General features: G+C 38.9%; 1 protein-coding gene and 1 long non-coding RNA gene across 2 annotated transcripts in view; one reads left to right on the forward strand and one right to left on the reverse strand.

Annotated features, from left to right (window-relative positions):
- STMN2 (stathmin 2) overlaps positions 1-12,175 on the reverse strand; it is a 53,777-nt gene that overhangs the window by 19,300 nt on the left and 22,302 nt on the right. Inside the window, exon 2 of the mRNA XM_001928556.6 lies at positions 4,242-4,337. Coding sequence (XP_001928591.3) covers positions 4,242-4,337 — 96 coding nt within the window. The remainder of the gene's footprint in view (positions 1-4,241; positions 4,338-12,175) is intronic.
- On the forward strand, positions 173-3,282 carry LOC110260269. The gene is made up of 3 exons (XR_002343241.1): positions 173-282; positions 1,239-1,354; positions 2,672-3,282. It is a non-coding gene; the product is annotated as an uncharacterized LOC110260269 (long non-coding RNA).

Consider the following 12,175-nt stretch of genomic DNA (forward strand, 5'->3'; position numbering starts at 1 on the left):
AATGAAGAAAGTAAAGAAGCCCTCCAGTTCCTGTATCTAATCCTGTGGTTGAAAATCATGTTAAAACCCACATAAGTCCCTGAATGGTTGGAAGAATTTGGCCCAGTCAAGGCTAATGTGCAAAGCACCCTGCTGCTTCCTGTTTTGCCCTTCACTGTGTCTGTTGATCTGAGTCATCAACCTGACTAATGTTCACCCTGGGGAGGGCACTGTGCCGGGGTCCCATTCTCAAGGTGCTTGCAGTCTAATGAAGACAGTAAGAAAAGTCCCATGGTAGTAACGGTAATATTTTTGCTTCTGTTTTGTTGCTACTTAGAATGTCCTCCTTCAGCAGCCCTCAGCTGTAGACAGGAGAGGGAGTAGGGGGCATGTGGGAGCTTGGGTAGGGGTAGGGGGGTGGGGGTGTGTGGAGATGGGTGTGGGTGCGTGTGGAGATGGGTGTGGGTGCAGGTTGGGGAGGCATTGTGGTGGGGAGGGGCTTATCTAATTTTCACACTCTGTGCACTTAATATTTAAATTTGATAACTGCATAATATGCATACTAATTAAATCGGCAAAAAACTGAAAGATAAATGCATAATATGATCTATAGTTGAGAAAATAATTTATAATTTATATAAATAAATTAAATATAACTTATAATTTACATAAATTTATATAATTTATATACTTTATATTATAAAATAGAGTGACGCTAGCATCTGCTAGGACATGAATGTAACTACACAACTTATAGCTTAGTAAAATATAATGATTTTAAAAAGCTCATTGGACAACTCTCATTTTCAGATGAGTGTTATTTATTTTTATTTATTTATTTATTTATTCTTGGACTTTTTGCCTTTTCTAGGGCCACTTCCCGTGGCATATGGAGGTTCCCAGGCTAGGGCTTGAATCGGAACTGTAGCTGCCGGCCTACGCCAGAGCCACAGCAACGCAGGATCCGAGCCACATCTGGGAACTACACCACAGTTCTCGGCAGTGCCGGATCCTCAACCCACTGAGCGAGGCCAGGGATTGAACCTGCAGCCTCATGGTTCCTAGTTGGATTTGTTAACCACTGCACCACGAAACTCCTAGTGTTTTTTATTTTGAGCTCCAGGCTGCACATTTCTCTTTTTGGCTCCCCAGTCCTTGCTTTGCCCTCAGAACTGACTCAGGCCACTCTGTGCTGTGTATCACCATCTTTCAAGCATTTGAAAATAGTTACGATTTTCCATTTCAATTTTTTTCCCTAGGCTAACGTGTCCTCGGTGTTCTAAAGTGACACTGTTTCTAAATCTTTACCTCTGTATCACTCGCTAACCTCACAGGACTCGATAATTTATCAACGTCCCTTGAAAATTGTCTCAAGGTGAGTTCTGACTAGGGCAGAGCAAAGAAAAAAATATGATTTCTCCTCATGTGAATACTAACTTCCATTAATGTTCTTTTAACAGCCTGGTCTGTTCACTTTGAGGTTGTGGTCAGGTAAAACAGGAATGGACCTTATTTATTATTTAGATCTGTGAATGCTAAGAAATCATATAGACAAAATCAATTCAATAAGTATATGCGCTTTTTCACAAATGTAAAATTATTTAAAAACTTCCTGAAGGCATCCAAATTTATACTTATATCTTAAATACAATTCTATAAAAATTATGTATTCTTATGGAAAAGGATTTCAAAAGAACATGAGCAAATAAAAACAACTTATTTGATTAAGGTGCTGGGATTTTAAGTGGATTGAGTTAGAGACTGGAATCTGAATTGACTGTATTTGCATTCAAATAGTAAGCCCTTTTAACTAGTGTTGTGATACGGGGAAAGTTAATTTCAATTCTTTAAGCTTTCATTTCCTCATCTAAAGATGAAGACAAAAAGGCACCTTTCTCATAAGAAAGTTGCATAGATGAAAAGATAAAAGATATTGTCCGAATTATTCAAATGATATACATTAATATGTGCGGCATTTTGTATGTTACCTCAATACAGCTGTAATTAAACTTTGGAGTTCCTGTCCTGGCTCAGCATAATGAACCCAACTAGTGTCCATGAGGATGTGGGTTTGATCCCTGGCCTTGCTCAGTGGGTTAAGGATCTGGTGTTTCCATGAGCTGTAGTGGAGGTTGCAGATGTGACTTGGATCTGGTGTTACTGTGGCTGAGGCTCCGACTGGACCCCTGCTAGCTTGGGAACTTCCATAGGCCGCAGGTGTGGCCCTAAATAAATAAATAATAAATTAAAAAAACCTTTGAAAATATTCCAAAAAAAAAAAGATATAAAGGATACTGCATGTAAAACATAGGCCATGGCACTTAGTGCTTATAAATGTAAACAATTATTATTAGTAGTATGAATTCTTGTTATAATTTTTGTCTTCAGTAAACCTTTCAAATTACTATCTAATATAGACACACAAGGCAAGGTTAAAGACTTTGGGAATTTGAAATTTGTTACCACTTCTTTTAGGGAAGCAGTGCCAAGAGTTATGCTGAATTGCCTATTGGGCTTTTAAGACACAGCTTATATTCAGATTTTCGTTTTCCCCTCTCCAATTCCTAAGAGGGCAGAAACCATCACTGTCTTTTGTGTTCTACCAGTAAACATGTATAACCTTTGTCTTAACATGTCACCATACTGTGCTCCACTCACTCATTACGCGTGTATGTTGTATTTCTTCTACTAGACTGCAGCTTCCTTGAGGGAGAGGCTGGAGCTGTATTCATCATTGGAGCCTCAGTGACAACACACAGTGAGATATGAGAGTCTCAGAAGACACATCGCTGAATTACTAGTCATAGCCATGTCTAACAGATTAAAGACCTGAATCGTGTATTTGTTGACTGAATGAACTTATATAAAGTAGGCATGGGGCCTGAATTCTAATGAGAGTTTTGGATGGAGCCTGAAACCCTTTTGCATGAAAGGCATTTCTTTGTGAAACAGTTAATTCATATTTATGATGCTTATACCATGATGGAATCATTTTGGAAGGAAAAAAAAAAACACCTTTGAGTCCTGGAATATTTTAAAGGCATAGAAGGGGTTAACTGCCATAGATCCCCCTCACCTTATCTTTAATGTATTTCTTTATACAACGGAAAAGAAAAATTGTCATGAGCCAAATAGGTAACCAAATATGCCTCAGCTTTATCTACTGCACATATAACTGCACCAAACATTTTGATTAAATGGACTGAATTCAGTGAAGATGGTGTTGTTGGTTATGACGGCTATCTTTTTTTTTTTTTTTTTTAATTTTGTCTTTTTAGGGCCACACCCGAGGCATTTGGAAGCTCCCAGGTTAGGGGTCCAATAAGAGCTGTAGCTGCTAGCCTATGCCACAGCCACAGGAACATAGGATCTGAGCAATGTCTGTGACTTACACCACAGCTCACAACAATGCCAGATCCTTAACCCACAGAGCAAGGCCAGGGATTGAACCTGCATCCTCATGGATGCTAGTCAGGTTTGTTTCCGCTGAGCCATGACAGGAACTCCGACGGCTATCATTTTTGAGTGCTTGCAAGAGGCTAGGCTCTGTGCCAAACATGAAACCATTTAAACTTTGCAAACTTGCATTAAACCATGTAAACCCCACAAAGAATCTAGGTTACTTGTCCAAGGTCATGAGGACAGTGGCAGAACCAGGAAGGAAATCAAATGAAGTAGGAACAAATCAAGATAACCAAACTGCAAGGATTTCATTGCATAATAAGATTCATAGCCATGCCAATTCCTTAGGATTTTCTTTTAAAATCCTCTTTATCTGGGGCATCCATCATAAATCAATTATATTATTGAAAATTATTAGATTGTTGACATGCATACATAAAATATAGGGATTTAGTAAATGCTACCCTAAAGCAAAAGCTGGGATAGTGGTTGATTTTATTCTCCTGAGATTGCTAAGCCTAAAGCATTCTCTTGCAAATGGTGATCTGCTCTAATTATAGCTTAACGTATTATGTTATTTGCAAAGAAAAGCCTCCGACATATTGTGGATGTTGATATGCTTGGAGGCAGCAGCTAATAACAGCTGAAGTATATTTCTTAAAAGATGTTAATGCGTTGTTATTAGCATCAAATTCATACTGTTGTGAACAATAGGCAATCTATAAGACCTAATAGCTAGTCCATAGGAAGGGCTACAAAATAATGATTTCATTATATCGGGAGCTATGAGAGAGAAGCAAACATCCGAGTTTTTTTGAGCTGATCCAGCCAGCAGGGCCATTCTGCTGTAGGCAACTCACCATCGTAAGTATAGATGTTGATGTTGCGAGGTTCCGGGTAGAAGCAAGAGCAGATCAGTGACAGCATGGACAGCTCCTTCATTTTTTCCTTGTAGGCTGAAAGAAAAGGCTCGAGATTAGCATCTTTCATTGTCTGAATTTCCCCTGAATGCTTTTTTTCATCTGAATAATAATGATAGCCTTTTGCAGAATGAAGATCTCTGGGGCCTGTGATCTCTTTCACAAAATGTACGAAAATGGAAACAGAACTCTGGGGTGCATATTCCTTATGAAAGAGGACATAAAACACAACTTATTGCTGGTTAGATGAGAAGGGGGAGAAAGGGGGCTAGAGAAGGAAAGGAAGGTAGAAGGAATTAAGATCTAGTCGGACAGGAAGAAGAGATAGAAAGGACATAGAGGAAGCAGAAACAGACAAAATGAGCAGAGAGATGGTCCATTCTGGTCCATCAGATGGTACATTCTGATGCAGGTCTGCTGTATTGAAGTCAGATTCAGCAGATGTCCTTTGGTGGATAAGCCTGAATGGCCACATATTCATTTGGGGACATTTATTAGGGACAGTTATTAAGGACAGTTACTAAGCAGATACACCCTCTAAGGACCAATGTTGCTGTTTTCTCTTCATCCTGAGCATACTTAGCTCCCTCTTGCCACATACACTGAAAACCTGGCCCTCAGCTCTGATAAGCATCTCCCTTCCTCTGGGCACTCAGTTTAGATGCCAAGCACTTACAGGAGTTCAGATGACTTTCCTCCTTCCCTCCCTCCCACCCCCCACTTCATTTTCCCCTTTCTTCTTCCAGAGGTCTTCTGTCCAGGCAAACTTGAGGGTCTCTTGTAACTGTTGGTTGTCACCGGGACAAGTGAAAACTCGACAGGGGTCAGAAGGTGGGATCTTCTCACTACTGTTGATGATTTAATGAGCAAGATTAACAAGGAAATAGGAAGAAAAATTATAGAGCTATTGTGTACTAACTTGTGAGAAAGTATAAACAGATGGTGATGCCCTAACATATGGAACCTCGCAGGGAACAGGTGCCTCTTGGCAGGGTCATCTGATCATTATGTAACCCATGAGACAGGAGGACCTGGGGAAGGCGGGAATCCGCAGAAGATTGGGCACTCTTGCCAGGTGCATCTGTGGTTGGCCAGGAGGAAAGAGATTTAACACCTGGATGCCTTAGAGCTATAGAAAGTTAGGTTGGGAAGGTTCTAAGAGATCATTTAGTCAACTGTTCACCCATTCTATCATCAATTTTCCAAATGAAACTGGCCCACAGAGGACAAAGTCATATATGGCCAGTGACAAAGCAGGGGCCTCTGGATAAAATGTAGTAAATCAATTTGTGCTAAGATTGCCAAGAAGCTCTACTTTCAGGATGAGGTTCAATGTGCCATGAGGACTGGACATGTTTGTATACTGTTGAACCCTAGGCAAAGATCAAATATTGCAGTATTGCCTATGGTTTAACCTCATGCATCTAGAGTGTCTCTCTGAAAGAATCTCCCTCCCTATTTAGCTTATTTCCTTAAAATAAGCAACACAGTTGGCCTTGTGCCTGAATGGTCCTGCCAACATCCATTCTGAGAGATTTTACTAGATGCCTTTGGCATTTCAGAAGGCTGAAACCGTATTGTTTTGTCTCATGTCTCCATGTAGTTAGTAAAATTATGACACTGATAAAGGTCCAAGCTGATCTTCACATGGATGTTCAGTGTGAATCACAATATCCATCATATGAAAACACTTTGTGGTTCAGTGCACTTAATTCCATGAACTGATTAAAATCAAATGGTAAGGCTTTGCAGGCTTGTACCTTTTTTTTTGGTAAGAGAATTCCAAATGGTGTCCAAAATATTTTGCAAAATTAGGCACATATTAGAAGCACATGATAAAGATATCAACTTTATTAGGGCGGGGCAATCCAAAAGCAAAAGAAAAGATTTTCCATCCATAGAAAAGGGAGCCCTCCTACACTGTTGGTGGGGATATAAATTGGTGCAGCCCCTATGGAAAATCATATGAAGTTTCCTTAAAAGTACTAAAAATAGAGCTATCACATGATTCAGCAATCCTACTCTTGGGCATATGTCCAGAAAAGATGAAAACTCTCATTTGGAAAGATACATGTACTCCAATGTTCAGAGCGGAACTATTTACAATGACCAAGACATGGAAACAACGCAAGTGCCCATCAACCAATGATTGGTTTAAGAAGATGTGGCATGTATATTTCTACTCAGCCATAGAAAAGACTGAAATATTACTCAGCCATAAAAGTGAATGAAATGTTGCCATTTGCAGCGATATGGATGGGCCTAGAGAATATCATACTAAGTGAAGTTGGAAGACAGAGAAAGACAAATATTTTATCATATTATTACATGTTGACTATAAATGAATCTATATTTGTTAGATTATAATAAATAATCTACAGACACACAGATATAGAAAAGAAACTTATGGTTACCAAAGGGGAAAAGGAGGGAGGAAGGGTTAAATTAGGAGTATGGATTCACAGAGACAAACCACTATACATAAAATAGATAAGCAACAAGGATTTACTGTATATAGTACAGGGAATAATATTCAATATCATATAGTAACCTATAATGGAAAATAACCTGAAAAACAAAATATGACAGAATCACTTTGCTATACACCTGAAACTAACACAATATTGTAAATCAACCAGACTTCTATAAAAAAGACCTTGCATCTTACAAAGTAGTAACAGATTAAAGTGGCAGAAGAAAAAGAATTTCTACTGAAGAAACACTCTTCAACATCTGTCCTAAGTTTCCTGGAAATGAAGTTTAGCAATTTTCAGTAAGGTCACTGCTTTAATTATGCTTGAGAAAATGGGGGCATAAACCTTGTCAGGAACCAATAGAGCCTTGTATAATATACAACACTGCCTGATAAAAATCTTTGTTCTTTCCTCTCGTACATGGTCTGGGGGCAAACCCCAGCTGACCACTGTGGGTGATTTCTTTAATAGCATCCTTGCTTTGATTTTTTTTTTTTAAATCAGGGCCTGTGACTCTACATGGCATAACTCTACCCACTAGTAGCCATTGTGTCTATTTTCATTAGTATCATTGCTCTGAATTCTAGGGAGCTCCTTAAATCCAGGTGTAACCACAGCCCAAGCAAACTGATTGTTTCCATGTAGCAAAGGCACTCTCCTGTGAAGATGGGTCTCCTCTCCATCTGCTGCAGTTTGCAAACACTCCCCCAGATGGCCTTGCCCTTCCTAAACCTGTCTTCTCATCTGCATCCTTCCCAAGATTTGAATCTCAATTCAGATCCCTCCCCCCCAGCTTCCTCTCTTAGGGGAACCACCCATATTAATCTCCTATGGCCCTTCGCTAATTGCATATATTGATTGATTGACTATATACTGTTATACTTGATGACATACTCTTTAGGGTCATTCACTGCTGGGTTTTGATGCATAGTGTTCATTTGTTAATCTATAAGCTCTTTGATGGCAAATGTTGCATCTCACTCATTTATGCAATAATTTACAGCATAGTCTGAATGGGCCAGAAAGCAGTTGCTTAGTAAATGGTTGTTGGCAAATTTGATCACTGATTTCAAAACTTTTTAAAAGTTTTTTTGATTTTTAGGACCGCACTCGTGGCATATGGAAAGTTCCCAGGCTAGGGGTCGATTCAGAGCTACAGCTGCTGGCCTGCACCAAAGCCACTGCAATGCAGGATCCAAGCCGCATCTACAACCCACACCACAGCTCATGGCAATGTCAGATCCTTAACCCACTGACCAAGGCCAGGGATCGAACCTGAGTTCTCATGGATTCCAGTCAGGTTTGCTAACCACTGAGCCACGAAGAGAACTCCTGATCATTTTTAGTCAGTCTCTCAACCACTTATGGTCACCACTTATGGTCAGGAGTTTCTGGGAGGCATTATGGAATGACAAAGAAACGTAATATATGTGTCCTCATTCTCAAGGAGCTCCCAAGTCAGGGAAGTGCTGTGTATGGATATAAACATCAATAGAAACATGCAAAATAGGGGAAATGTCAAATAGAGGCACAAATGACTTGTATTAGAAATTCAGAAGAACCTTCAAGCCCTGGGGCTCTGGGAAGGGTGGTAAGGAATAGCTTTACAGTTAGAGTTGCAGGATTTAGCAAATAAAAATTTTGAATACCTAGTTAAGGTTAATCCAAATTTTGCCTGGGACATACTAAAATTCATTCTTTGTTTTACCAAAGAAAAGAATCTTTAGAAGTATCTTGAAAGAATCTTTGAAAGTATCTTGTATTTTAGATGGCAACCAGAGCAAATTGATCAGGATCATAAGACTAAGTCTGGTTGAGAAAGCAGAGAAAAGTGTATTTATTATTGTTGACATGGAAATGGGCTTCTAAGGAGACCACAGGGAAGACTTTTATGGGTGGGGCATTGAGGACTGATGACTCAACTCTAAGGAGCATCATTCACTTCCCGGGTCTTTGTCAATGACTGTTCTCTGAGCTTCGGGAAACAGCATTCTCCTAGACTACACTGCCATGGGGTTTTTAGGAGTTGTGTCCTGACAGCAAGACTTCCTTGAGGTCCATTTTGCTCCAGTATTTTGGATAAGATGTTTTGGATTTTTGCTCATGTGAAAGGGTTGTTGTGACTTAAAACATTATGTTAATATTAAAACAAACATGGATATATGCAATAATATTAGAATATCAAGAATTTTAAACCTGTAAGCTTAAAGCAATTTAAGCTTTAGAGTTTAGTTTTGAGTCCACCCTTAGGGATGTTTATACAGGAAGGTTTGAGAAGCACAGAGTTGGCCATGGGTTGGTTCTCTCTAAGTCCTGGTTTGCCTGCATGGTTCTGGTTTAAGTCCATTGATAACATTCCCTTCTGTTGTCAAAAGTTTGGCTAGTACATGTTATCCTTGCGATAGCAAGCCACTGAACATTTTGAAAGTGGAGTTACCCAAGAAAAGCCTCTTCTTTTGGCTGCTTTATGCAGGAAAGACCCATCACTAGGAGACAGACTTAAGAAACAATTGAACAAAGTTCAGTAGGTCTTTCAGTGTGGCTTTGGAAAATGGTTGTGCAGCAGAAAAAGAAAGGGACAATGCAAGAGACTTTATGAAAGATGAATTGATAGAAAAGAATAACTAAATTTGAAGTCAAGGGCAGATGGAAGAGAGTGAGAGATCCTTGTGGATGGGTAGCCAAAGGAAGCTTTCTGGAGAAACTGCCACTAAAATTGAGTCCAGTAGAAAACAGAGCATGCGTTGAGGTGCTGAAATATGTATACTTGAAAGAAATCCTTTGATAAACAACTACAATATATTGTCATTGTTATTTATTAACAGTGAAACAAATCTCAGCCAAATGAGAAGGCTATTAGAAACACTCTAGTAAGAGTATGCTATTGAAATTTCATACTTTGAATTGACAATCATTTTCTTCACTGGTTTTGAAAAATCAGCATATATTAATCTTTTCCCTACATCCAACACTAAGCAGAGTAGCATGTTTGTAAGGATGTGGGAGGAGATAGGTAATTCCATATAATTTCGTCATAGTTGGTTGCATTTGCTATTACCTATTAATGTTTTCAAGGAAGTGTATTTCTCTAGCAAATTCATTTAAAATTCAACCCACATGACGTATAATGATTTTACAGTAATATCCACTTAACCTAACGGTGTATGCGTCCCATTCTTCCAAATGGTTACAATGAACTATGAATGATGGTAAGAGCTGCTGTTTGCTGAGCACAAACAATGTGCCAGGCATGGTGGGAGCTATTTGCATTATTTTCTCACTTAATCATCTCAACCATACTATGAGAGGTACTCAAATTAGTCTAGATTTACAAATGAAATTAAAAGACTCAGAGAAGTGGTGTAGCTTGTCCAATGCGCAATGGATAAAAAAGTGTGGAGTTTAGTTTGAGTGCAGGTCTATCTGACTTTACATGCTTTGCTCTAAATGTTATTCACTTTCCTAGGAATTTGCTTAGATGTAGCACACACACCTTCACTGTCTACATACTGCTTCTAACAAGAAAATACTGTATATTATTACCGATTTTTAAAATTATGGCATTCCTGTCGTGGCTCAGCTGAAACAAATCTGACTAGTATCCATGAGGATGTAGATTCCATCCCTGGCCTTGCTCAGTGGGTTAGGGATCTGGTGTTGCCCTGAGCTGTGGTATAGGTCACAGAGGCGACTCAGATCTGGTGTTGCTGTGGCTCTGGAGTAGGCCAGTAGCTACAGCTCCAATTCGACCCCTAGCCTGGGAACCTCCACATGCAACATGTGCAGCCCTAAAAGGACAAAAAAAAAAAAGCGATTATGAGTCCAAGACTTTTTTCTTTCCCATTTTTTCCTTTGGCATTTGTTCTTTAACTCCCTCTTGTATGTTATTTTATTTATGTATGTATTTATTTATTTATTTATAAAATTTTATGGCAGCACCCACAGCATATGCAAGTTCCTAGGCCAGGGATTGAATCTGAGCCACAGCTGCAGCCTATGCCTCAGCTGCCATAATGCTGGATCCTTTAACCTGTGCTTAGCAGGGGATGCAACCCTTACCTGCATAGTAACTGGAGCCACTGCAGCTGGATTCTCAACTCACTGTGCTATGGCGAGAAGCCTCTCAGGTATGTTACTGACTACATAGCTATAGCAAAGTGTAAAGGTTTAGAAAGAAAATGTAACTTTTTTTTTTTTTTTTTTATTTGTGGGTTTTACTTGAAGCAGAGATAGCTAGAAAACTGAGGAACAGTTTCTCTAAAGGAAATCTGAGTATATATATTATTATATGAATAAATATATCCTTATACACTCATATTCTAGCTAATGAGGTAAAAAGTGAAAATGGTAATTACCTAGGTATTTTAGGAAAAATGCTTTTACACAGGTATTTAGATATTTTAAGAATGATATATTTTGGCAGTCAACCACCTATATTTTCTCTATTTTTTTTCTCCTCTTTTTCTTGTGTGTGTGCATGTGGAAACTGTATTTTTCCTTCAAGAACAAAGAGTGATTGAGGAGAAAAATACAACTGGTGCTAGAGATTTATTTATTTTTTATTTTTTTTGTCTTTTGTCTTTTTAGGGCCGCACCTGAAGCTTATGGACATTCCCAGGCTAGGGGTCGAATCGGAGCTACAGCTGCTGGCCTACTCCACAGCCACAGCAACTCGGGATCCGAGCTGCCTTTGCGACCTACACTACAGTTCAGGGCAACGGGGATGCTGGATCCTTAACCCATTGAGCAAGGTCAGGGATCAAACCCGAAACCTCATGGTTACTGGTCGGGTTCATTAACCACTGAGCCCCGACAGGAATTCCTGGCGCTAGAGATTTAATTATCAGATTAGGTTTTGGGAGAGATTAAACTGGCAGAGAGATTTTGCTTACTTGGTAAGAAAATGTGAAATAGATGACACACACACACACACACACACACATATATAGATATAATTATAAATAATTATTTATCCCCTTCTTCTAAGTATATATCACAAACTCTATACCCTTTGCAGAAACTTTCAAATACATCTTAATTTTATACATAAAACTTCTTGTGTTTCAACAAGAAAATAATATATATATTATTCATGACAACATACTCCGTTAATTCTGAAAGGCTCAAACAATTAAAAATAAGTGGCTTAAAAATGGTCAGTTTTCTATTTCACTTCGCTTGTGTGGGACTAGCCATCAATATGAGTTCTCATACTTATTTTGCTATTTAACTTGGAATCAGTAATATCACAAAAATACCTTCCATTTATTCATGGAATAAATTCTATCTGACTTCTCAGTTTTGGCTAAGGCTAAGCTTAAAAAAGTAACCATGTGAATTAGACTTCCTGTTCACACATGAAAGACCATTAAGGAATGCTCTGGGAATATCATTAAAATT

Source organism: Sus scrofa, chromosome 4, assembly GCF_000003025.6.
Source record: "Sus scrofa isolate TJ Tabasco breed Duroc chromosome 4, Sscrofa11.1, whole genome shotgun sequence".
Classification (NCBI taxonomy): Eukaryota; Metazoa; Chordata; class Mammalia; order Artiodactyla; family Suidae; genus Sus; species Sus scrofa.